Source organism: Podarcis vaucheri (assembly GCF_965113315.1).
Source record: "Podarcis vaucheri genome assembly, chromosome: 4".
Lineage (NCBI taxonomy): Eukaryota > Metazoa > Chordata > Lepidosauria > Squamata > Lacertidae > Podarcis > Podarcis vaucheri.
In genome coordinates, this window is record NC_138762.1 from 69,248,159 (window position 1) to 69,275,926 (window position 27,768).

At 42.4% G+C, this 27,768-nt stretch overlaps 1 protein-coding gene across 13 annotated transcripts in view; it reads right to left on the reverse strand.

The window, feature by feature from the left end:
• Window positions 1-27,768, reverse strand: part of GLRA2 (glycine receptor alpha 2) — a 123,211-nt gene that overhangs the window by 5,688 nt on the left and 89,755 nt on the right. For 9 of the 13 annotated variants that reach the window (XM_082221070.1, XM_082221066.1, XM_082221062.1 and 6 more), the window contains 2 exons: window positions 15,043-15,192; window positions 14,115-14,234 (listed from right to left, as the gene is read on the reverse strand). The exons of 1 other annotated variant lie outside the window; for it this stretch is intronic. In XM_082221070.1, the coding sequence (XP_082077196.1) occupies window positions 14,115-14,234; window positions 15,043-15,192 (270 nt within the window). The remainder of the gene's footprint in view (window positions 1-14,114; window positions 14,235-15,042; window positions 15,193-27,768) is intronic. 3 more of the 13 variants (XM_082221067.1, XM_082221072.1, XM_082221071.1) reach the window with 1 other exon arrangement.

The following is a 27,768-nucleotide window of genomic DNA, read 5'->3' on the forward strand; positions in this document are numbered from 1 at the left end:
TTATTGGTTTTGATGCTTTTATCTTCACATGGCCCTTATAAAATTGGAACGCAATTGACTCTCAGACTCATCACATACACAAGCAACACGCATAACCTGTCTGTTTTCATTGAAAGACTTTGAAACTGTTCCAAAAGGTGTGAGTTAAAAGCCTGTGAGACACAGGACATGATGAAGTGGCTAAATTTAACATGAAATTGCTCATCAACCTGGCTCATCAATTTAAACATGAAGCTCTCCTTAGCAGCCAGATATCCATCTTAGAGCTGTCCAGGCATGCCTGTTCATTCATGCCAAAGACAGGCAGAGGGGCTTCCATATTTCTGCCTGTAAATAAACTGTGCAGCTATATCAGAGCATATCAGACAATGCTTGGGAGAGAGAGGAGAAGCAGAGGGGTTGGGGAAGTTTTTGGAGCAGATTATAAAAAAGTGAAGAGGTTTTTCTTTTAAGGGAGGAAAAAATTGCACATTTAAATGAGCAACAACCAAGGAAGAATTCATTTAGGCATTTACCACAGACCATGTACTGAGTCCCTGATCCACTACCTTTACATTAGGAAGCAACCAGCTTAAAGTGGAGGCAACTAGATAGGCACATTTTGTAATGCCTCCTTGTCAGTCGACAGTGATTGGGCAAATATTGGCTCATCACAAGAGATTTCAAAGTTGCTTCCCATTAAAAACATAGACCTGGAAGTAATGCCAAGGTATGATGTCAATCACAAAAGAGCAATCTACAAGACCAGTGGTGTAGCATGGTGTGTGTGTGTGTGTGCGCGCGTGCGCGTGCCACAGGGGTGGTTGCCCTGGGTGCAACATTGTTAGGGGGCACAAAATTTCAACACCCGGTGCTGCCTCAATTCAGCTGCATGCCTCCGTTGCTGGGCTCCGTTGAAAATGGCTTCTCCATGCGAACTAGGAAAAGACCTCTCCAGACAATGGAATGACTCTTCTTTTCTCATCTCTGAGGTTGCAATGTCCTGGGTGACGCAGTTAGGCAGTTGAATGAGCATGCATACTCTATCCGTTTCCCTCCTTCCCACCCACCCCTCCATGCGGCCTACACTACACCACTGCACAAGGCTGAAAGGTAAGCATACAAGCGAACCAGCTTGAATCAGCTGAGGTGTGCGTGTGTGCAAGCTGCCTTGAATCACATCAGGCAAAAAGGATGGGTAATAATAATAACAATACAGTGGTACCTTGGGCTACAGACGCTTCAGGTTACAGACTCCGCTAACCCAAAAATAGTACCTCAGGTTAAGAACTTTGCTTCAGGATGAGAACAGAAATTGAGCTCCGGTGGCATGGCGGCAGCAGGAGGCCCTATTAGCTAAAGTGGTACCTCAGGTTAAGAACAGTTTCAGGTTAAGAATGGACCTCCAGAATGAATTAGGTTCTTAACCCGAGGTACCACTGTAATAATAATAGAGTGTAGGATGACCACATCCATCACTGGCATGTGACCCCCCCCCGGGGGTTGGTCAGCAGCCACTGGGCAAAAAAAGCTCAGCCAACTCTGACTAAACTTTGGAAGTGACTAAAGAGACTCTTTATGGGTGGGCTCATCATCTGTGAACTCCGCCAGGATAACACATGAGATAAACAGCAAATACCATACAGGAAGAAAGTGTGAATGCCAACTGTCACAAAGGAGCAAAACAAAAGAAAAGAAAAAACCCCAAGAAAATGAAGCAAGCAAATGTTTTGTGTGTTGTGTGCATCAAGACTAAACAGCGAGAGCCACAAAAGAGATGGTGGAGATCAAAGGACAAACACAAAAGACAAGCAGCACGGAGAAGAATTACCAGCATCAGCCAACAATAAAATAAGAGCTTTGGGTAGCAGAGTAACTCAAAGTGGCATTTCATCTAGCTATAGAAAAACCACCACAACCCTCTTCTTTCTATCAGCTTGCACATCTTTTGTTTACAGCAGGTAACCCAGGCATCGTTTTCTGGGTCAGTAAAGATGGCTTACCTCAAACGCCTAAAAGTGCTCCCTTCTCCCTGGCCATAGGGTTACATTACTGATTGTCACAACACAGGTATAAGGAAAGTTGCAGCACAAATAACACAGTGTGTGTGTGTGTGTGTGTGTGGAGTGGAGAAGGAGTCAGAAATCTCTGAACAAGCTTCGGTGATTTGTTTCAGCTGATTTGTTTCTTTGATGTTGCCGAACTAAGAGGATAATCTTGCCTAGAAAGAGGAGGGGGCAGTAAATATGTACTACATAAATAATTACTAATTACATGTGGCATCTTATCTGCTATTTTGTGTTTGTTATTTGTTGCTTGTTTTCTGTTTTTTTTACCTGTTTCTGTACTGAAATTATGTAGTTACTATTTTTAATAGGGTTTGGCCACTTTGTTTGCTTTAAGAACCTATCTCACCTTATCATTCTAAAGTAATTTAACAAATAGACTTGTTGTTTTAATGTCTGATGTTGGTGTAGTGATCAGGTGCCAAAAGCTTTCTTAAGGCTGAGGATCAATTCAGATAGACTTTTCTGAGTTCACTATTTCACTGGGCCATTCTTTTCCTCTGAGGTCCACAGGGTGACACACGTGGTCCATTCCCTCCCCTTTATCAGCACAACAACCCAGTGAGAGGCAGGTTATGAGACAGACAGTAGCAGGATCAATTTCACCCATTAGGTAGTTGTTAAGCAGTCAGCTTCTACAGAAAGGCTAGTTCCCAAGCTTCCCTTGGTCACTGTAGAGAAGTGATAGCCAAACCTGACCCTCCAGCTGTTTTGGGACTACAACTCCCAGCATCCCTAGCTAACTGGACCAGTGGTCAAGGATGATGGGAACTGTAGTCCCAAAACAGCTAGAGGGCTAAGTTTGGCCATCACTGATGTAGAGTGACCAAGAATGGACACAGAACGGGACTATACAAATGGAAGGGGAAGAACATTCTAGGTGAGATCAGACAAAATGGCACACATTGAATTTCCTGAAACAAAGCAAACAGGTTGTAATATGGGTCTCAGTTGGGGTGTGTTTGTGTGTGAGAGTGGGAGATGAATGAAGATGGTAGCTTTTAGTTTTCCTTACTTCCATCCCTACCTGCAGTTATTCTTCAAGTGTATCTACAGTGAGGTTATCTCACTCAATTTATCTTTGTTTTCCCACTCCTCCCCTGCTTCTCAATCTGCCACATAGTGTTGTGGAAAATGGCATTCTCCCCCCCGCCCTTTCCCCTGCACATTGCGAGCTTCCCCCCTGGACCCAGCACTTTAAAGAGTAAAGTTAATTATGCCCCAGCCAATTTAAGAGAGGTGCTCAATAATTCATTAACCTCTGTGTTGCGTTGGCTTGCCTACATGTAAACAGCACCAATCTGGATTGGTTTTGCCATGCTGAAGAGACACAGCAGCTGCTGCGCAATCACACTCCCATTTCCAGGCTGCCTGATCTAACTCATTTGTAAAAGCAGGACACCGCTAAAAGGTGACATCCCTACCAAGGTCTCTGAAGAGATAAACCTACTTCCCGCCTAGCAATGAATAATAGCATAGCACCACAGTCTGCTTCATTCCAGCCCGTATGTGGGGTCTTTTTAACCTTGGCATGCAATCTTGAGAGCAAGGTCCCATTTTAATATTGTAACAGTGCTTATTTCTGGCGGAAGAGTTTTATCTACCGCTCTCAGATATGACACTAATGCCCACCGTTAATAAGTAATAATACTGTTAAGCTCGCCCCACTTCTCCAAGAGTTGAAAAGTTCCACTTGACCCAGGAGTGGTTTCCTTTGAAAGGCCACTGAAAGCTTCAGAGCATTTTGTTGTTGTGCTTATTTACAAATATACAGTCTGAGCATAGATGGACAGCTTAAACCTGCTAACAGACAGCCAATGCCCACTGCTCCCACAGCCAACACCCTAAAATGTCCACAGAGCCCTAATCTAGCTTTCCATGTCTCTTTTTCAGTCCAACTCAAACTGGAATCTAGGTGTCTTTCATAGACACCTAGATTGCAATATCCTCAGCTCAGAGGTCTGCCGTTCTAGCCATGGAACAAATTGCTGAACTATTAGCATTTGCTTCAGTGCAAGACACTCTCATGGCCCTTCGACATTCCTTAACTGGACTCCAACCTTCTCTGGAAAGGACTCACGTGCCTCGCTATATGCTAGTCCTCACACTTACTTGTTAAAACACCCTCTTCTTGCACCCAGTCTCCACAGGAATGGTCTGTTCTGCTTCAATGCCTGTACTTTGCTTTGTCATCAAAACATTCACTAATAAAAAGATTAATCTGCTTGCCAGCTGAGCACAGCAGTGGTGCAGCATAGCAAAGAGAGAAGCTTGGCTGGCTGGCTGTCACCTGCTCATCAAATGAACCGGGCAAAAAACCTTCTTTAGGCCAGATGCTGTCAGCCTTACAAGCTCTTACTGTCTCTTTGCTAAATTAGGAAGTTGACTATAAAACCTACAGGGCTGAAGCTCTCCTTGTGAGAAACCACCTGTTAAAAATGACCAAGGGAAGTTTAGGGCAAACTCAAGAGAGATTTTCACCAAAGAGCATCACTACACCACCAAAGAGCATTCATCTGTAATGTGCCATTACAGATGAAAAGACAATAAGCCTGGAGAAAGCAAAACATTCCATTGTAAGCTAGCAAATCCAAGTGTGTTTGGGAGGGGGTTATATAAAAAAAGAACATGCTTATAATCTGCAATATCCTTGCAGTTTAGTATATCTCTATGAAACATGGACTGCACTTTCCATTCTTAATTAGCAGTTCTTGTGGCAGATGAAGATTGCAGAGCACCAGGAAGCAACTCTGTTGCCACCAAGGAAAGCAGAGCATTAAAAATGAATGCGTGACTCATTCTAGTACGTAAATAGGTCCATTCTATTAAGACAGCTGAGCAACAGTATATTGGGAAACAGCAGAACCTACCAAAAGAATGTGGCCAGCTTCCAGCCATCCTCATGAGAAACACTAGTTTATCATCCTGAATGCACTTGTGGGATAAATAAGTCTCATATAACCAACATGTTTAACATTAATTAATGCATGAAGAGGTTACAGAGTAAGCTGTCCTGTCAGGCTTAGCTAGGTCATACCCCTCACCTTGGGAGGAAGCATTCCCAAACACTTTGTTCATTTCTTTTCCACCAGGTGAACCGACCCGCAAGCCAACTTTGTGTTTCTATACGTATAATTTAGAAACATTTACCACTTTTTGTAACCTAAGTTAAACTGTCTGTCTTTTATTGCTGCTTTATGGGAAAGCACATGAATCTGATGTCAATAATTATTGTAGTGTAGTAAAAAGGTTGAAGGAAAAGACAAGTTTTTTAAAAAAATATTAAGGAAGAGCAGAAATGCTAGAGGGAAGTGATTTTCATAGGAATGGGGTAGAAAGGAAGAAATGAAGTAAGAAAGAAGAGGAGGGAGAGGTTTAAAAAAGAAACAGCATGAGTTATGGAAGAGTTCCCCGGGCTCATCTTGTAATCGGCATAGCTTCCCCATTGCTTTTCTCTGCGGCTTTTCAGAAAAAGGTATAGCTTTTTCTAAGCATTCTCTATGAAAACATTAGGTGGTGGAAGCAGTTTATTATGGATGAAATTAGGGGAAGCCAGAACTCAGTGGGCACACTAGGAAACTTACTCAGTAACATATGATGCCCAGGGCTTTGTAAGGGGTCACATGGAATGTCTCAGCAGTCCTCCATTGCTGCTGGAGAGTCAGAGAAACGAGGCTCCCATGGCATCCTGGCTCAATCCATTAAGTGAGGGGTCCTTTTCAGCTTGAGGCTCATGTTTCCTTCTAGGCAGCCTTCCAGGGTCCACATACCAGAGGTGGGAGGAGCCAGAAGCAAAAGTGGGTGGAGCAACACATTTTAATTTGCTCACACCTCCCTTTCTATCCTCCCCATCTAGGCAAGCAAGAAGCATTATCAGAATTCCAAGATACTGTTACACAGGATGGACACCACCTCCAATCTCTGCAGAGTAGCAGCAGTATTCCAGGGGGTTCCAGGAGCCTGTGTTCGTTTGATTTATTCACATATTTACACCTGAATTTGGAGGGAGGGAGTCCAGATCTTACAGTGTGGCCATCTCAATGGTGGCTTCTTCCCCACAGCAGTGCAGCGCTGGAATCCAAGGCATCCCTCCTAGCTTCCCTTCAGCCAGCCTGCCAAAATGATTCTGTCTTTGTTCTCCTTTCTCTTCACAGCACACCTCTCATCTAAGCAACTCCTCTCCATCCATCTCCTATCTCAAGGCTAGGTTTTTAGAGACATGTTTTTCCTGTGAGCACAGCCTGCTCCTTCGCCATCACCTTGGCAACCCATCTTTCACAGACCTGAGACCCTTCCTTTGATGTACTAAAGACCAGCAATCAGCAGCTTGATCTGTTAACGTCTTTGCTCTTAACTAGCCAGGCTGGTCTAAATAAGCCAGCAAAAGATTCCTTGTCTGGCACAGTTCTGTAGCTTGTATTTTCCATTGATTTTCTGAATAATCAAAATCCCGCCATTTATAAATTTATTGGATTTAATGGGGGGGGGGGGTTGTCCCTGGAGACAGACAGTCAGGTTGTGCATCCATAGCCATGACCAAAAGAAGAATGACCGCTGGGAGGAGCACAGAGAGAAAAACACCATGGTGCACAACCAGATGCCTTCATCTGCCCCAACTGCAACGAAACATCTCTCCCATATTGGTGGGTACAGCCACAGCAGGTTGATGCAACCTTCCAACGGTTTGACTTCATCCACAAAGGCGCACTCCTCCATTGTCTCCCAAGACAGACGGATGCCAACAACAAGGGATGCGCCCCCCCCAACTTATAACAATACATTCTAGACAGGCAAAAACACTCAAAAGGAGTGCAATGTAGAACTTGAGAGGTGTGGGGCAGGGAAGGGTGTGTGGTCTGAGGAGAGTTCCATGGGCAAGACTGAGAAGCCAGGAGCGCCACATTAGACCTTTGGGTCTGAGGTTCCCCATGCCTGTATTAAGAAGTGCAGACAGATCCGTATCACAGGCTCTCTTACAGTAATGGATGCTCAGCAACAGCATTCATGTTTTAAAGACAAGGCCCAAATCAAGTATTAGGAACTGTAAAAAGAAATATGTAAAAAAAGAAAAGAGGATCCTTCTTGATATACATTTCCATTTAACAAAAAACAAAAAACCATGTGCGTGCAGTTTAATTTTGGAAGGTGCTTTTAAACTGTGCTCCTGTGGCCTTAAAAATAAAAGTGTGCTTTGTTTTCTGGTTCTTTTCCAGCTGTTCATGTCCTATTTTCAATTTATTCTCTTTCTCCAGGCACAGAAAAGAATGGGAGTATTTGCACCCAGCAGGTGGGCTCTTTTCATCATTTGGGAAATGGCAAAGTACAGTTGCGGTGTGTTCCCTGCTGTTTATGAGCAAATTGTACGTCAAACCCAGTGAACTGAAGTACAGCCCTTTCCTTACCTGGTGATGAGTATCACTTGGCCTCTTGCACAAAGTTATAAGGTTAAAAAGAAAAAGAAAAAAAGAAACGACCAAAAAAACCCTCCCAGGCTCTCTAGCAGTCTACTCTTGGCTAAGGAATACAGATTTGATCCCAAATGGATAGATGCAAATAAACCACAAAACTCTGCCTTTGGCATTCTGTGGCTGCCTGTTACAGCCCATGAATCACCCTCTTTCCTCCTGTAATGATTTTGTGTCCAAAACAAAATTATCTGTTACTTATCCCTTTAAATAAATCTTTGTCCAATCGTGCAACAGTTAATATGCTGAGTAGATTACTTGGTTTGGATTACTTTTCTTAAGGCTGATTTCTCAATGAGTTATCTGGACATTGCCACTCTGGAGTACAGATAAGAACATGCTTGAGTGAATAATTCTCCATCCAAAAACATTGACATTTAGTTTGGAGGGATTTTCTTATTGAGTAACATGCGATCATGTGAGTCACTGTGCCACCCACACACATTCTGAAGTGGCACAACCCCAGTGAGAACTAGGCCCGAGTTTCCTAGGGTTCCTGTTGGTCAAGATTTCCACAGTATTTCCCCTTAAAAAAAAATTCTGTGATAACTGGTCATTAATTTATTGCAAACAGGTTTGATGTCAAAAGTCACATCTCTTCTACACACTGGATAAAGCTATCAATGGCCACCAGTCCTGATGTCTGTATCTTACCCCCCTTGCACCTACCTCCTGCCATCTAAAATTTGAGCCAAAAGTTCTCAGTAGATAACATTCAACTCAGCATTATAAGAAATGACAATGCAATGTAGCATACAGGGGTTTGTGGAAGTTTGAGGCATTCTTCTTTACAGGAAGCTCCATGTGTGGGTTGAAGTTTCCTTGTGTCCCCAAATTATACTGATACACTGGGATGAGAGCTTGGATTCTGCGGATCTTGGGCTTTCCTGGCTGAGCTCTGGCTGAGACAGTGTCAGTTCCTCGCTGCAGTTCAGCTTAAGTTCATGGAATTTATGAGGTGCAAGCAGGGGTAATCTTTGGTAATATGGCGCCCTGAATGAGCCCAAAATTTGGCGCTCCCAATTGGATCTTCCCAGTTACGGATCTTCTCAATGTTGCACCCTTTTGGCTTGGCGTCCTGTGTGGGGGAACCACCTGCACTGCCTTAAATCCAGTGCAATACTGGGCAGGGAGAGACTGTCCAAACCCCTTCTAGTTTGGACACATGACCTAACAGCCTGGTGAAAATCAGCCAGCAGAAAGGGTGGTGTAAGTGAAATTCTTCCTGAATGGAATTTGGAACAGGAGTAACTTAAGCTGCCATGACTTACACGGGTGTACATTACACCAGCTTTGTATAGTTAGGATTGCTCTGTGGGTGTGTTTAAAGGGTGTCAAATGTCCACATCGCTGTGACACAGTCAACTGCCAACAGGTCTGCCCTGAAGGAGTGTTGATCTTCAGTATAACCAACCAACTTCTATTGGTTGCCTGAAGCAAATAAGATGCTAAAGGCAGTGGGAATCATAAAGCCATTCATATTAAGGCTGTCTTTCTCACAATGAAACCCATGTGCTTGAGCTTGCATTGTGAGGGCTAAAAATAGCCCAGCAAAAAGGGTTTTCCTTGAGCACTTCCATTATTCACATAATGCGGAATGTTACATAAAACAAACAGGGCACATTTTACCACAAAGTGCTATACGCAAGGATCTGAGGAAATATAAAACATTTCCACTGGGGACAGAAGCACTGAATATTTTTCAAGGCAAATCCAGCCTGGGGAAAGGAGTATTTTATTTATTTATATATTTTTTTACTGACAAGATATGAGTGTTTCGTTTCAGTCAAAATTAAGCAATAAAGCTATGCCTTTACAAATAGCCCCAGCCTTTTGTTGTCTCCGTTCCTGATATGACTGAGATGTGGTAATAATGCAGCATGTTATCAGATTGCGTTGGGGAGGCAGAAAGGGAGAAGGCGAGAGAAGGGACAATCATCTGTCTCTGTCTGGCAAGAACCCAGTGGCGTAGCATGGGTTGTCAGCACCCGGGGCAAGGCAAGTAATTTGCGCCCCCTAACCCATGGATTTGCGCCCCCTAACCCTAACCCCAGATGTTGCGCCCGGTGCGGCCGGCCCCCCCTGCACCCCCACGCTACGCCACTGCAAGAACCCATCCAGAAATCTCAAGGCACTGATTTCACCCCCCCCAATAGAATCATAGAGTTGGAAGGGACCCTGAGGATCATCTGGTCCAACCCCCTGTAACGCAGGAATATGCAGCTGTCTCTTATGGGGACTGAACCTGCAACCTTGGTGTTATCAGCACCATGCTCTAACCAACTGAGCCATCCAGTAGGTAAGTTCACATTTTGGAAGAAGCAACCCAGCACTGAAGCAAAGAAGAAGCCACCAGCAATAGGGAAAAACCCATGCACATTTATGGAATATATGCTTTGCAAATACACGTCACTCTCACCTTAGCTACAGCAATATGGCTGAAACACTAGGCTGTGTACACACCAGACCTTTAAAGCACATTCAAAGCACATTTCAAAGCACACACACAAACGCTAAGGCCGCATACAAGCTATATGTTTAATGCTCATTTTCTCTCTCAAATAATTCTGGCACTGTAGTTTGTGAAGGGTGGCTGGAAACTGCAATTCTGTGAGGGGTAAACTACATTGCCCAGAATTCTTTGAGGGGAAGAATGTGCATTGAATGTAGCATATGTATGTATGCAGACTCCCTCCCCTCCTCTCTCTCTGTGTACTCTGTCCATATTAGATGCCTGAATGTTTACTACAACATTCCCTAAGCTAGAAGAGGCCATTGTTGCTTCTCCAGCTAGTTCCTGAGATGTGCTATCACAGTTGCAAAAGATTTCCGCCCCTCCACATTGTGATACATAAAAGTGTTTCACACATGAGCCCTCTGACTGCACGTATTTCTGAAAGCACCTAAACTCATCTGCACTTCCTGAAATGGCTGCAGGTATCACAGAATGAGACACAAATCTCCCTTTTCTCTTTCTTTCCTGCCACTTCTGATTTGAATCATGCAGCATAGAGGTGTAAGGAAGAAGCAGCTGCTAATGCCAAGGATTTTCTGAAAAGTGGTGACTGCTTGAATTTCTTGGCAGGCCACTTCAGACATCCAGGGTAGGGGAGCTAAATGAGAGTGAACTAGCAAGCTCTTTCCTAACTCACATGTATGCAAATGTATTTTCATCCTTCCCCATGTATATGATAATGTGACACTGATCCACACTACTCTTATAAAACCTTTGACTTTCTTTTGCTTTGAGATTGGCAGCAGGGAACCTCAGACCCTCCAAGTGTCCCTATTTTCCAGGGAGGGTCCCGGATTTACAGAAGCCGTCCCTGTTTCTGATTGGATCCCGGAATGCCCTGCTTTTCTTTAGGAAGTCCCTATTCTCATCAGAGAAATGTTGGAAGCTATGGAACCCGTTTCAGCCCTCGAACAGCATTAATTTGGCCAACCTTCTGGGGAAGCGGGGGAGGGTCAGATGCAAATAAAGGCATGTGTCCAGAAGCAAAAGTATGTGGAGCAACAGACGAGACTGAAGTTAGCCCTGCAAGAATCTAGTTTGCACACTCATCCCTTCTCCTTCATTCAGCTAGGAAAGCAAGAGGCATGAGCACAGGGCAATAATGCATTCCAGCCAAGCAAAAGCATTTGAAGGGGGCACAGAACAGTCAGTGAGAAGTGTGGTCTACAGAGATAGCATGGTCCAGGGAGAATCTCAAAGGCCAAAGAGAGTGGCTTGGAGGCCCACATCTTAAGCATGCTCCCTGTTTTCCATTATGGTAGGGGTCATGCCCCCAAAGAATCCTAAATCCAGGATCCCATTTCCTCCCGATATTTTGGCTGATGCATGACTAATGATATTCAGAGTAGCAAGATACACCAGATCATCCCAGTTGTACAGCTGTTTCTAGGGGGCAAGATACTTCTTTTAGACTGGTCTGCTGGGGCAAGGGGAAGCAAATCACAGGGTCATCTTTATAATATAGAGGAAGTAATGGGACTTCTGGGTATTGATGTACAGTTGATGTAGATTGAAGCACCTTGTTCTGTCTGCAGGTGCATCTGCTCAGGTTATTGCGGCATAAATATGCAAATCAATTAATACCTCCCCTGAGCTCCAGTTTCCTTGATCCCACCAGTATTAATGTAACATCAGTGCTAACAACAGAATCAGCATTGTCAACCCTAATACAGAGGTCGGCTTTTGCTGTTGCCAGCCTTTTGGGAAATATCCTGCTTGACTTGCCACATGAGACAATAGCTTCTTGAATTATTCAGGGACAACAGAATAAAGACTTTGCAGCATGCACAGTGCTTCTTGCTTTGATCACAAAGGCAGATACTTCCCTTATAATGCAAAATTACCCTAGTTTCAAAAATTATTCTTGTTACTTAGCACCAGCTTTGGCAGAGATGTAAAAAAATCCAGAAGTAGGAGGAAGTTCAAGAAAGTTCATTTTTATTGTAAGAGTGTTGGTATACCTGGATTTAATTTTTTTTTAAAGTCTTTATTTTTTAAAAAGAAACTGGAGATATGAGGAATTGTATCTAGGACCTTTTGCATGCAAATCATGTGATTTATCTCTAGACCATGGCCTTCCTCAAAGCTAATCTGCTTCCCTCAGTTCAGCACAGTATTCTTTCTTCTCTTCCTATGTCTAAGGTTGAGAATGTTCTTCTAAATAAACGTATAAGTAGTAGGGTTGGAGAATATATATGGTTTCAAAGTGATTTTTGTCCTCATAAATGAGACAGCATTTCTTCATGCAAATTCCCAATGCAAATTAAAAACTCTGGATGTGACAGTGATGCTAGATACAGTTTTGGTTGCTCTAGCACATGAAGGAAATTGTAGAACTGGAGAAGATGCAGAAAAGGGCAACAAAAATGACGAAGGGATTGGAACAGATTCTGTACATGGAAGGTTGCAATAGCGTTATAAATGTGCAATAGCACAACTGAGTGGAGACAGTGGGTAGAGAGTCCCCCCCCCCCATATTGCATAATACGAGAACCCAAGCTAATCTGATGAAACTAATTGGCAGTACAAGAGAAAGTGCTTCTTCACAAAATGTCCAATTATTTTATGGGTATCACTGCCACAAGATGTGCCAATGATGGCTATGAGCATAGATAGCTTTCAAAGGGGATCACAGAAAGTCATGGAAGATCAGAGTATCAAAGGCTACTATTTAATAATTGGGCTTTTTGAAATTTCCTTGCTCAGGGGCTCCTTGTTCACTGAACACTGTGTGGCAGCGCTGTGGGGGGCGCTGTTGCCTTCACACTCTACTTGTAAGATTCCTGGGGGTATCAGCTTGGCTACTCCAAGAAGCTGGGCCTTTGATCTGATTCAACAGAGCTCTTCTGTTTTGAGACTAGGCCATGCGTTTGTCTGTGCAGCTAACAGCAACTTTTTAAATACAATGTCCTAAATGTGCAGATAGGGTTGTTTCTGTTCTGTTCACACAACTGGGTTCTGAAAATGCATTTTGACAAGAGATAGGATACTTGTCACAATAGCATTCTTCACAAGTGACCCCGCTTTCTTGTTTGCCAAACGAAACATGACACTAATTGCAGTGAGCATGTCTGAGTTGTTCAGTGTAATTAGCAGCCATGGCAAGGAGAGGAGCAAGCAGGATGATGGCATACCCTCCAATGAAAATAGGAACGTCCCAGTCCATAATGATAATTTTATTATTTATTCCCCTCACAGCTTACTGGGTTGCCCCAGCCACTCTGGGCAGCTTCCAACATATATAAAAACATAATAAAACGATAAACATTAAAAAAAAAAACCTTCCCTATACAGGACTGCCTTCAGACAGCTTGTGGGTTGGATAACTCCATGCCCTCCAACATTTATCCAATGAAAATAGGGATGTCCTAAGGAAAAAATGGATATTCTGGGATCAAATCAGAAACCGGGACAGCTTCTCTAAATAGAAACAGCTTCTGGAGAATAGGGACACTTTGGAAGGTCTGTCATGGTACACAGCAGGATAACGTGCCTCCCCATACCATGATCCTGATGAAAATTGCCCTGCCCCAGCTGGTATTGTCCCTAAGAGGAAAGCCTCCATTAGCATAGATGGAGGCTTTGCTTCCGGGGAATAATAGCAGGTGATGGGGCTTAATGAGGTCACAGGATGAGGGAAAGTCAGATCCCCTTCCCTTGCCTGGGCCCAGTCCTGTCCGTTCTACTACTACTGAGGTTTCTGTTTACACTGAAATAACGAGACACACGTGTTGCACTCATGGCATCAGTGCCACATGCAGATTGGCTCTGAGTCACAACTTCAAAGTTCAGCAGTATAAGTGCATTGTAAATAATAGCAGAAGTGAGCTTACCCATGTATGTGCTAATCCATGGTGAAAGAAGCAGCAGGACTGCCATGAAAGATGTAATGGGAAAGCAGCAGTAACACAGAGTACAAGAAGTCGAAACATACCAAGATCTACATATGGTCAGAACTGTTCTGTTTGACATAAGAGTTCTACTATTTACGATGCCATAAATATTGGCAGTTGCCAATTTATGACATCATTTTCATACAACCTCTCTCTCTCTCTCTCTCTCTCTCTCTCTCTCTCTCTCTCTCTTTACCCTCAAACTTGGATTGCAGATCTGATTCATTATCCCGTGTGCTGGTGACTCTTTCATCCGCAAGCCATTCATACGCCGTACCGACTCGACGCTTTCATTCCCAATAGCCACAGTCTGTGCCTGTTCCCAGATTGGTCAGAACAGAGAGCAGCAGCAAGAATGGAAATGGTGCAATGATATATGAAACGAAACAAAGCAAAACAAAAAGAAAAGTAAGAATGGCACAGTTATTGAAGAGCATCCTGGTGAACAATGTAAAGCAATTGAGAAGGAGATCAATTGGAATTGGCTATGGAAGTCAAACTAAAGCAAAGAGTAGCTGAAATAACATGATTCGTATGGTGTATGTGTTGTTTGTTGTTGCTTGTTGAGAAAGATGGGTGGTAAATATCATATGGAAGTCAAGAGAAAATCAGCTTTGAATGAGTAGCTATTGTCAGGACTCCAGGCAAGAAATTACTTCTAAAATTCCAGTTCAACATAATAAAGGCACTTTAGCTGCTACAATGCAAATACTGGTTGATGGATTGGCAGCTAAAGCAGAATCTAAAGACAACAATGCTAAAAAGAATGAAATGAAGACTGGTGCCTGGAAGACATTCAAATTAAAAGTGACATGAATATTCACAGCAAGCCTGAAATTTGCAAAATATCATGGGTTTGCCCTTTTAATATTGAATATTTCTCTACAGAAAGGCATACTTGGACTTGTTTTGCAAATATGAAAAACCTTTTGTTTTCAGTTCAGGCATTGATAGAAACACAATGAACTCTTGTTTTATATTCTCAGCTCCTTTCACTGACTAAAATTTTGAGGAGATAAAGAAATATATTTTGTGTCTTGCGTGCTAAAGGGAGGAAATCAGAAGAGTGCAAACAATTATTTTTGGGGAAAAACCATGATTATATGGAGGATAGAGTCTTGTACCTTGTTTTGCCTTCTCTGCCTTCTCCGAAGCCTGAGAAATTCCTTATGTTGCCTTGACACAAAATTCACTGCTGCGTATTCGAGCAAGGCAGCAAACACAAAGAGAAGACACACAGCCATCCAGATGTCAATAGCTTTTACATAAGAAACCTACAAGACAAAGGAAACGGGAAATAAAAATCATGGCATCTTGTAATGAGGAATGACAGATCTGCATGAGATGAAGACAGAAAACATCTACAGAGAATGTGGGCTTGCACAGAGAGCCTTTGTCTTCTGTGTTTACTAAGCACAGCACTGCAAACTGTCACATAAACTAGAACTGCACTGAATGTTCCCTAATTTTGCTATGATTCCCTTTGAAAAGTACTACATTTGATCCAGTCAAACAGATGGCCAGAATACATACACACAGGGCTGTGTTAAGCATATGCAGTGCCGGGTGCAAAGATCCGCCTGGTGCCCCCCCAGGTTGCCCAGTCCCAGGAGTGCAGGAGAACAGAGCCGGCCACCCGCCTCAGAGTCTCACTGGCTCGGTTGCCCTCAAACTCGTGGTGCAGAGCTGCCCACAGCAGAAGAGCCGACTGTAGCACTCCGATTTATGGGTGGACTCTTCCCTGGACTCAACTCTTGGGCCCCAGACTGTTGGCCTGGCGCCCCTGAGAGCCCAGCACCCGGGTGTCCCACACCCCTAGTGCCTATGGGTAACACAGCCCTGTATACACATCCCCAACATTCACATTGTTTTGTTACTATACGGTGACCCCTTTGATCTGTTCTCCTCAGTGCCATTCTTCTTTAGTCTCCTCAAGTGTGATTGGCTACGATGACCCACAGGGTGTTCATGATATCATTACTTCAGACGTAACATTATGACATCATTATCAAAATTACTTTGGCCGCCACAGCCACTAGGATTCAAGGGCAGTGTGGCTGAGAACTATGAGGGGAAATATGATGAAGAGAAACAGTGCTGAGAAGAACAGCAAAGATTGGACAGGTGTGTGTTTACAATTTATGCAGGAAATCCACTGAAATTAGAAAGCACTTTTCAATACTCTTGAGCAACATGAAAACAAGTGAGTCCTGACAGAAACGCCAAAAGAAACTCTCCAAATGAAGGTGTTTGTGTTTTATATATTCAGAAATATCACCACCTTTACAGCAGACTGAAGTTGAGAACTTTATTATCTGTCCACCACTACATTCTGCATAGTATCTAGAATAACTCTACAGCCACAATGCTGTGCACACTATCTAGGGAACAGTGGTAGCTAGTGAGGTAGGGTTGAGCAGGTTACCTCTCACAACCCCCAGTCCCAGCTGCTACTGCTGGAGAGTAAGTCTTAATGAAGGCAGTGGGCCTTATTTTCATCTCAACACGCAGTAAGACATGTGTATAAGTGGAGTCAGGAGGTTTAAAGGCAGCAACTGACACTGTCACTATATGGCAAGACTTTCACAAAGAAATGGCAGCAGAACACAAAGAGACAAGGGGGAGGGACCAACAGCACCCAGAAGGGTTTCACTTCCTCCATTAGGTTTTAGGAAAAAGGACTACCAGGACCTGAGGACAGAGATAGCAAGAAATGGGCTGCCCTTCATCTTGGTTTCAGAACACATTCATAATAAGCAGCAACAACCTCCTGAGTTTCATCCCACTCCTCTTCCTCTGTTTTTTCATTTATTCAGCACCATCTCAAACAAGTTACTGCCTAATTGTAAGTGAGCAAAATGTTACGAAGCCACTCCAGTTTTAAGCGCATGATGTGATTTGGTCTCCAGTGCAGCTGTACTTGGCATTTGTTGCGAGCTCTTCTAAATATATATTTGCAACGCCTTCATAGCATGTCTTCCTATTCCCCGCTCCCCTGCCCTCCGTCCTATAAAACCACCCACCTTATAAGGAATGTATGAACACCTGGAAGTTGTTCTGAGTCACCTTATTGTTGGATGTGAAGCCTCAAGGATCTGCATTTCTGACTGGGGAAAAAAAAATCCTTCTCTAGGATTCCTTCCTTAAAGGCACAGAGGGCAGGAGGGCACTTAGCCATCCTGTCACTTAAACTTCCAGATGCTGTGCTAGCTGGATTATTTTGACGCTGTAATATTTTGTGCTGTGCTGAATTTTGCCCTCACAGTTCTGGAGAATCATTGCTCATAAGGAAAAGGCTGCCCCCCTGGTCTCTTTCTCAGGATTCTAGAGAACTTATTTTATAATTTTGTTTGAGCATTTAAAAAAAATGTTCCTTAATTATGAGGGAGGTGAGGGGTGTTTAGGATTGAGTGAGTGCCCCCTTTCATTGTATAACGATCTCAGGGTCTTCTGCAACCTTCACTTTCTGGGAGCCCCACAATATGCTTGGCTGGGCTTTCCTATTAGTGTGGGCACTCCAAAAGGCTGCAGAGTGCAGGCCACCAGAGAGGTTATTTGCAGAATGAAAGAAAGAACAAACATCTCTCGAACATATTGAAAGAAAACCGTCACACTCTTTTCTGCCTTGGTCAGACCACACATGGAGTACTGTGTCCAATTCTGGGTACCACAATTTAAGAAGGATTTTGACAAACTAGAACACTGGCAGAGGAGGGCAACCAAGGGTCTGGAAACCAAGTCTTACGATGAATAGTTGAGGAAGCTGCTTATGTTTAGCATGGAGAAGAAGAGACTGAGGGGAGATACGATAGCCATCTTCAAATAGCTAAAGGGCTGCCACATGGAGGATGGAGCAAGCTTGGTTTCTTCTGCTCTGGAGGTTAAAACCCGAACCAATGGATTCAAGTAACAAGAAAAAAGATCCCAACTAAACACCAGGAAGAACTTTGTGACAGTAAGAGCTGTTTGAGAATGGAACAGACTCCCACAAGAGGTAGCGGACTCTCTTTCCTTGGAGGTTTTTAAGCAGAGGCTAGATGGCCATCTGTCATGTATGATATAGTTGAAATTGCTGCATTGCAAGGGGTTGGACTAGATGACTCTCGGGATCCCTTCCAACTCTACAATTCTATGTTTCTATGATTCTATACCCCCCATGTGCCCATTTCTTCTAACTGAATCAGCTCCCCAGAGTGATATTCTGCCCCAAAGCAGAATCACATACAGATTTATGTGGAAAGAAAACATAGCATTATTCTCAGTGCATTGCAATAAATAAAAAACAGAATCATAGGTATAAAATCCTGCATCCATAGCAACAATCAGCAAGCCTCCCACGAGTGTCAGCAAGATATATATTGTCTGCTTCATCTGTTATGGAATGCAATTCTCAATACTGACCATTAGCTTCTAAGGGAACAAAGCTAGATCTTTTGGCCCGTGTTTGTTAGTGGCTCACTAGCTTGTCACACAACACTTTGTGGGCCAAACTTGATGCCATTAATAATTATATGAATTCTTATTTTAGAATAAACAACATGCAGGCACAGGGGTGCCTGATCCAGATCAAGGAGAGGCAAAGAGTGCTTAATCCTTTGCTCTCTGATGAAGTCCAGTTCCTAATTGCACTTCTCCCATGCTGGCTCTTTGCACCGTATGGAAGCATTGAGATTCTACTCAGGTACACGGGGCCAGGATAAGAAAGAGTCAGCATGATACTGTCACTACTCTCTGAATACCATGAAGTGCTCAATAAGAAAGCCACAGGAAATAGGAGTCCATATATGACTTCCTGAGGACTTCCTGTACTGAGAAGGAACAAGGAAAGGTGCTTTACTTCACTCTACCCTTATGCTGACTTAGACAACATGGAGGGGGGGGGGATCTTGCCACACTGACCAAAAGAAGTGGACTAGATCTGGTTTAATTGACTAAATTAGGGAATCCCAAAGGTTTCTCGATTGCCTAACTTGAACTGTAGTCCACATAAAACCATGCAATGAGAGGTCACTGGATGATTCATTATTGTGGAATAGCCATGCTTTGCTCACTCATTGTTCCTGGCACATCTGTATGAACAAAATGTCCCCCCTTTCAACTTTTCCCTCAGCTTCCCCCCACCCCACTCCTAGAGCTCAGAAAATCTGGCATTGGCTGCATGCACACTATATGTTTAAACACATGGCTGTCCCCAGCACCCATTAAAAAGTACAGTCCCCATGATTCTTTGGAGGAGATCCATGTGCTTTAAAAGTATGGTGTGTACACAGCCTTTGTTATTCCAATGGAATAACACTTTCCCCAGGTGTAGGTGGTCTAAAGCAGGGACCAGCAAACTTTTTCAGCAGGGGGCCAGTCCACTGTCCCACAGATCTTGTGAGGGCCCGGACTATATATATATATATATATTTGGGGGAGGGGAGAACGAATTCCTACGCCCCACAAATAACCCAGAGATGCATTTTAAATAAAAGCACACATTCTACTCATGTAAAAACATGCCTTAGTTTGCCTACCCATGGTCTAAAGCATAGCTTTTCTTGCAGGCTATGGAAGATATAGATTTCTCTGGCCATTTTCTCGTCTGTCGTTTGTCACTCTTCCCTAGCAATCTAGGCACTCACTTTTAGAGAAAGGATTGGATACTGTGACAAACAAATTAATTAAAAAAAATATCAATAGTTTGCCATGCAGTCAAATGGTCATTAATCAATTCAAAGCCATTTTTTCTTAACCCAAACTAAATATCTCATGCGGATGCTGAATTATTTTGTTTTTGATGACTATGAGAGATATACGTCAGGAAATGTGCTTGCAGTTGCTCTTGATCAAGGATACCTGGAGCATTTTTACCTGCCCTGACATCTGCAAAATATTAAATCACTTAAATGTATTAAATGACACAAATAATATATGATCTATTTTTGCCTTCTGCCTTTTCTAAAAAAAAAAAGCTTCTGTGTAACATGTCCACCCCCCCCGAACAATGGAATGTCCCAATTCCATCTCCAATGTCATCAAGGTCTCTTCTACCTTGGAAAGAGGCCAGACTTGTTGCCTTGAGTCTGCCAGTGGCGAAGGACTGAAAAGTGCTCTTATTTGCTCAAGTGTAATTTGTGAAGAAAACTGCAATTTGGGCTATATAAAACTCTTTCGGAGTGGGGAAGAAATTATTCACAGAGACGGTCTTTAGAGCACTAGACTACAGGTGTACTGCATGCTGACCAAACATAGTTGTAAAATAATGAAATAAATTGAATTCAGGGTTGCTTATTGCTAGGATTACTATTATTATTTTGGTTAAAGCACCTTGTCATCATATCAGGTATGATCTGCATAAAAAGAAAAGAGTCAAGGAATTTGTAGCATAGAAGTGAAGCCAACACTCAACAGTGCCACAATACATAGTCATACATTTCGCCTAATACAAACACACATATGGATCCCTTCAAACCACCACTTTACATCTTGTTTCATAAATCTGTCTCATTTTACGCATGGGGCTAACAAGCATGCAAGGGCTATTCGGGGAAGTTTTTAATGTTTAATGATTTATTATGTTTTTATATATGCTGGAAGCCATCCAGAGTAGTTGGGGAAACTCAGTCAGATGGGCAGGGTACAAATAATAAAATTATTATTATTATTATTAAAAATGTACCCCAATATTTGCACTCAGAAGATACAAAAGAGCAGGCTTCCTCAAACTCGGCCCTACAGATGGTTTGAGACTACAGTTTCCATCATCCCTGATCACAGGTCCTGCTAGCAAGGGATCATGGGAGTTGTAGGCCAAAAACATCTGGAGGGCCGTGTTTGAAGAAGCCTGCTAAAGAGCTTCCACATTCACTTCTGTGAAGGAAACAGGACTTGAGGTGGGGTTTGCACATAATTCTTCTAGCCATAATCATGGTTTGAGGAAGAAAGACCATCTTTTTCCTTTTCAGAATGAGGATATTTCAGCTACCCAAACCTAGAATGACAAGGACCTTTTCAAGCTACATGAGAAGAGGCTTGATCGGTAGTGATCATAATAAGAGGAGATGCCTCATTTGCTCACATTCCATCATTTAATCTGATGTTGTTTTCAGTGTCGGCAAGGCAATTGTCACTAACCAATGGACTTAATTTATTCATTGCTAATATGGAGAGACTATCAGTCATAAGAAATAAACAAATATACTTCCTTTCATAATTATGCCTTGAAGAAAGTCATAGAAATCTGTGTGCTTTGAAAGAAGCTTCAAATGATAGAAAAGAATTCAGGAGGAGGTTTTTTAAAATTTTTTTTGGCTAATCATCAACAGCAAAGATCAAGAGTATTTTTTTTAAGCCAATAGCTTCAGGCTTACTTTTTCTAATTTTAGGTTCTTCTTATTTGGTTCAGTGAACTGGATCACTTTTAATGGTTCACTTAGTTGCGACTGCTATAGAAACTACAGTGTGGAAAATGTATTTTCTTAATGTACTGCAGTCATCTGCATAGTTGGAGTCATTCTGAACTTCACCAGTGTTTTCAAAGGCAAAAGAAATATGGAGCTGTTTGTGTGTGCATACGCAGTTGTGTGCATGCACCCACCCACATGTAGAACACTTAACTGGACAATTCAAACATTTCCAGCTGCTAAATACTGCATGTCTTTGTTCATTTTGCTTATGTTTTGCAATGCTGAATAAAATAAACTATACCTTTAATTTTGCAACAAAGCTACTCACATTACCATTTTAAACAAAATGTTGAAATCAATTAAATCAAAAGTGCTCTCCACTTAATATCAAAGCTATCAAATGTTAAATGAATTATGTAGCTTACACTTTTGACTATTATAGGGTTTTTTAATATATAATTTTAATTACATTTTCTGTTTTACAATTTAAAATACTCATTTTACATCCTTAAGATATCAGTGACTTCCCTTCTTCTCTTTCCATGGTTCATTTTACATATCATAAATCCCTGCATATTTTACAAAAACTATACCAATCAGTATTCCATTATTGCATCCATCAAAACTTATTTACACTGTTGAATCTTAATGCTGCCAGCGTTTTCAGCTGTACACAATTATTTCCCATCTATTCCATAAGCATTTTCCAATCGTCTTTAAACGTATGCTCTTCCTGTTCTCTTACTCTATATGTTAACTCTGCAAATTGTATATATTCTGCCAACTTAATTTGCCATTCTTCTTTGGTTGAGTTGATTATTATAGTTTTTTTCCACACGGGCCACCATCAGATTTTTTGGAATTCTTTTGGACTTGTTCATCTAGCTCAGCTGTTTCCAACCTTCTTCCCTCCAGATGATTTGAACTACAACTCACATCAGCTCCAGCCACTGCATACAAAATGTGTTTATTGGGCAAAATTCACATTAAAATGCTAGTGAATTTTCATGAGCATTAAAAAAGAAAGAAAGAAAAAACGCCACATTGCTGCAGAAGTCTGAAGAGCTAAGGGCTCATTCCAGACTTCCTTTTACAGTGTGCTTTCCAGGCACAAGTCAGTGCTCTAAAGCTTCATGCCCAAGCATTATTTTTGTTTGTTTGTTTTTTTGGCCCAGTGCATTTTACCACTGAATCCACGAAAACAGCAAATGCCGTTTGAACTGATGGAGTAGAAAAACATGGATTTTCCCATGGAAAGCACCATGACAAACACACACACCTGCTCATACACAGAGCTGAAAAGCCATACGAAAGAAAGTTGGAATGAACCCCAGATTTAAGATTGGGAACTGGAGAGAACCTTCCATCCCTTTGCTAGCATGATACAGCCTTTTAATCCACTGTAAATGCGCAAATATAAAGTTCTAGTTTACCCTTGAATCCTTCCTGCAAACAGTGACAGTTTGGAGGCACTGCAAGTCAAACAGTGAAAGATATTTGGATGGCATGTTTTGTGTACAGGTACCAAAGGCTCTTCCAGATGTGCTGCTTATACAGTATTTGCATTGATTTGCTTGCACAAAGCTTACATTGTGATTTGACTATTGAGCATTTGTTCTGATTTGTTTATGAGATGGTTCTACAACAATGAGCATTCAACCTGATTTGCTCGTGAGGTATTTATACATCATCCTGTTAACCATTTGTTCATTCCACACTTCTCAGTTCCTTCCCACGTCGATTTCCTAACCACAAAAAGTCCATTCAAAATGTGGATTTGTTGCACTAGGGTGATAGAGTGCTTTGATTCGCTTTAATTGTGCAGCCCTAAATTTCCTGGCACGTGCTCGAATCTCTTCTGCAGAATACTTTCTGCAGCTACTCTGTGTCTCTGCAAGACCTATGTGATGTTCTTGAACATCTGCAGAGCAAGTCTGCCAAAGGTGAGTGAAACAGTCCAAGTCTCACAGCGAAATGTATTTCGGTTTGTGCACAGCTACCAAAGCAGTATAAAGAGTTCTCAATCCTTTGTCTCCTTTAAATATCCCTTTCACTGAAACATATGAACAATGTTGTGAAAAGACACCTCTCACCTCCCACAATTCCTTCTTGGACTCCTGGTATTTATTTATTTTTTTAAAAGTTGGGCTTGTAAATGCAGGTGTATAGGGACTTGTTTTTAAGCCAGCCCAGTTTTATTAGATTCCCTTTCATGTTGCACCTTGTGAAAATAAGTGCGTGCACTTATCTCACTATGATGGATTTCTCTCGGTTGCTTGCTGTCAAGAAAACTTGTTAGTTACAGTGCACCCATCAAGCTTTATTTATGGCTTGGCTTTGAAAGATGACCACATCAGGTGCCTGCCCAGCTCCTTTATGAAATGTTAAGACAATAGGGTATGCTCCTCTAATACAATATTCTCCTGCTTTCCTGCATTCCCATAGAGAACTTAATGCACAATCTGGGAGTTGCAACTTTTCTGACTGACCATCCCTTTACTTGGAATAAAGTGGTTTATTGATCATGCTAGCTGGCGGCTACAACATCTCAAAGTAGGGATGTATCACAATTTGAACCCATTTCACCATCATGGGATGACCCAGACCACTTGCTGCTTACCAGATGATAGACTTTAACTCGGTCTAATCACATGACACATTAATAATTCTTTTCTCCTTTGGAGTCTTTCATCTTTTTATAGAATGTATTTTTTATATAGAATAAAGTTGGAGAATGTGTATATACATATATATACATATATGTATATGTACACACATTATCACAAGTATTTATTTTGCTAATGACTACAAAAGAACCAGGGGGAGGGGCAGAAAAAGCAGCTCCACTTGAACAAAATCCTAAAATGTTGTAATGTCTGTGTGGAAAATCATGAGGCCCAATAAAAGTTTTATGTGCCTATATGAAGCAGAATGCTGCTCTAGATTTATAACATATGGTACCCAGTGTTATGATTATGGTTATGTTATATGGATTGTGGTCATGCCTGCACAGTGATATTTTTGTTTGACAAGCTTCCGCAGGAGGTGAGGATGGGCAGTTCAAACAGTAACTGTGAGGATGGATGGTCACTTTTTATTAAGCCCACAGAGAACAATGAACCTGTCATACAAACCATTCCTCATAACTGCAGCCTGGCATGCCTCTGCAGGCTTGTTTAAAGTGAACTGAGCAATCAAACACCAAGATGCAATCACTGTGAAGAATTATCTGGGCTTTGGTCCCTGAGACCTGCCCCTCCCGGGCTTGGTAGTTACTTGCTCTCAATGACAGGAAGGCATGGCTTTGATGAACTGAAGTGGCTGCATGGGGAGTGATGGAGCACATAGAACTCTGGGTTTAAATATGACGATGCAAAGGCCAAATCTGTGGCTTTGCAGTCTGCTAAAACTCAGTTTTGTGTGCACCACCACATCTGATGCAACTACTTTGTTCATGCTAGCAACAAATGACCACCATGCTCAAGAGGGACTTTAGTAAAAGAGTGGCTAGCCATGCACACAACAGCTGTGTAACTTGGCCTGAATGTTAGCTTTCAGGGTTCCAAGAGCTGTCCTTCACTCTTGCAATTGGAAATTTGTTTGGTAACAGTGTCACCACCTTGTTTTGAGTGGAACTCACTGAATGCAGTTTCTGTGTGTGCCGAATGGAATGGAATCAGAGTTGTGGGCATCATCACTTAACTGACCTCCTGGCAGATAGGTCACTGCTGCTTACTGGGAGGTAGAGCTGGAAGGGCAAGGCAGCAGGATGGTGAGTTCTGTGAAAACAGCAGGAGCACCATTGGTGCTCTTGCTGGTGTGTTTGCACAGCGCCAACCAGCTGCCAGCTGTAACTTGGTTGTCATAGGTCAGGTGAGCACCACCACTCTGTCACCTGCTACTGTGGATAAATTGTAACTCATTTGGAAATTATATAAAAGTTGTGCTAATTCCAAATTAGCAGCACAGACCATTACTAGATGGCAAATACCTTCCTATCCTAGCTAGTTCAACTATTGGCTGTGAAACATTGCCTCAAGCTATTACTATCTTGTTTCTCTTTTCTTGTTTCAAAAAAGTCAAAGTGCTACCATGGGACTGAAGGAAGCTAATGTTAAAAGAGATGAATCTCAGCATAAACTTGAAATTTAGAAACGTGGGTTGGCAGAATGAGAAAATAAGGGCAAATATACTTGATGATTGGCAGAAAGTGACATGCAGTGAATTCTCCACCTCTTAAATTGGTCTGATTTTGCTATGAGAATAGCAAGTTCAAATGTAGCAGTTCTTTTGGTCAAATGCATCTAATGTTCCCTCTCAGAATGCAGATTTAAAGTGAATGGGTGTCATATAGGCAGAGATATCATATATGACAGGCATTCACAATGCACATACAAATATCATTGAAGAAAAATGTGATACTGAATTTGCTTGGTTTGGGGCAGCAACACATTCCCCTCTTCCCTCACTGTTGTGCAGCTTATTGCTAGGATGAGTTTGTGATAAAAATTCCACCAAACCTTAGAAAACTAGGGTTTATCTTGTAAATCAATACATGGTTTTGGATATCTTATCTACCACACCCTCAAATTTGTGAAACATTCAAATCAGTAGCTTACAGACTCTATGTACATTATGTATTCATGTGATACCCCACCTCCTTAAGATCTGAGAGTCTCTTTCCCATTGTCAAGAAGGAGACCTACCAAAGAAAACTAAGAAAAATACACACACAAAAACCCCTGGAAAGTTGTTTGTAATAATAATAATAATAATAATAATAATAATAATAATAATAATAATATATTATTTATACCCCGCCCATCTGAATGAGTTTCCCTAGCCACTCTGGGAGGCTTCCAATCAAGTGTTAAAAACAATACAGCATTAAATATTAAAAACTTCCCTAAACAGGGCTGCCTTCAGATGTCTTTTAAAGATAAGATAGCTACTTATTTCCTTCACATCTGAAGGGAGGGCGTTCACAGGGTGGGCACCACTACCGAGAAGGCCCTCTGTCTGGTTCCCTGTAACCTCACTTCTCGCAATGAGGGAACCGCCAGAAGGCCCTCGGCGCTGGATCTCAGTGTCCGGGCTGATGATGGGGGTGGAGACGCTCCTTCAGGTATACAGGACCGAGGCCGTTTAGGGCTTTAAAGTCAGCACCAACACTTTGAATTGTGCTCGGAAACATACTGGGAGCCAATGCAGATCTCTCAGGACCGGTATTATGTGGTCCCGGCGGCCACTCCCAGTCACCAGTCTAGCTGCCGCATTCTGGATTAATTGCAGTTTCCGGGTCACCTTCAAAGGTAGCCCCACGTAGAGTGCATTGCAGTAGTCCAAGCAGGAGATAACCAGAGCATGCACCACTCTGGTGAGACAGTCTCTTCTCTATACATCTAGACACCTCTTAAGATGTCACAATCAAATTTCATGTTCCTGAAATTTATTCATGTTCAATGAGATTTATTCATTTATTTGTTGTATTTGTTTGGATATAGTTGGGTGCTAATTGGAATTTAGAAAGCTGGAGAATCCAGAAAATTAGAATCCAGAAAGCTGGAGCAAAAGTATAGGAAGCCTGGTTTCTAACTGGTGCTCATTGATAGGGAGACAGTAGGGGTGAAGCATGGGGAGCTCAGCACTGTGCATCATGGCAAAGCCAAACTCATGCTCTTGCTGCTCCGCACAGTTCTGAGTTCCCTTCCCCTCACCCCTCTCCTCTTGGGAAATACCAGCAGCCCACTGTGGTGGGAAGCTGGAGAGCGAGGGGGCCTCACCAGGGCTGGGTCAAGGACCACTTCTGGGTGACAGACTCAGACCCACCCTGTCAACTCTGGCAAGTCAAAGGAAGAAAGGAGGATGGAAAGGGAATGCCTGGGAAACAGGAGAAGCATCAGCGTTTGTTTCAAAGGCTTCTGCTTAGCAGTGGACCCCCAGCTGGTGCCTGACTATGCTGCCTGTTGATGCTGGTCATGCATCTCAGCGCTGCATAGCTTTGAAACTTGGCCAAGATTAAGTTTAAACAAAGCCTTGAAGCCCATGAGCAGCTACGTGCAAACACCTGACCCTCCTATTGCCTTAGCAACTGCATGCATATCTAAAGCATTTTCTGCACACTTCAGAAATACCTTCTTTTGGAAACTTGAGTCATCCAAAAGACGTTTGTACTCAAAATAAGCTAGCCTCATATTTGCTGGATTCTGAAAAGGCAAAGTATTTGTCAAGTATAATGCAGCAGTGTTTCCTGAAGAAATGTTGAGGTGATTTGGAAGAACCCCAACAACTTCTCTGTTTCTGCTTCCACCTGTAGGTAGAAACTGTTAGCTCACTGAATACAACAGAAGAATTAAATGACTTGCATATACTGCCTTCTATTGCTTTCAGTAAATCTTAACAATATGTGGCCTTATCTGCAATGATTGGGAAGACTAAATAAAGATTGGGGAACCTCAGGCT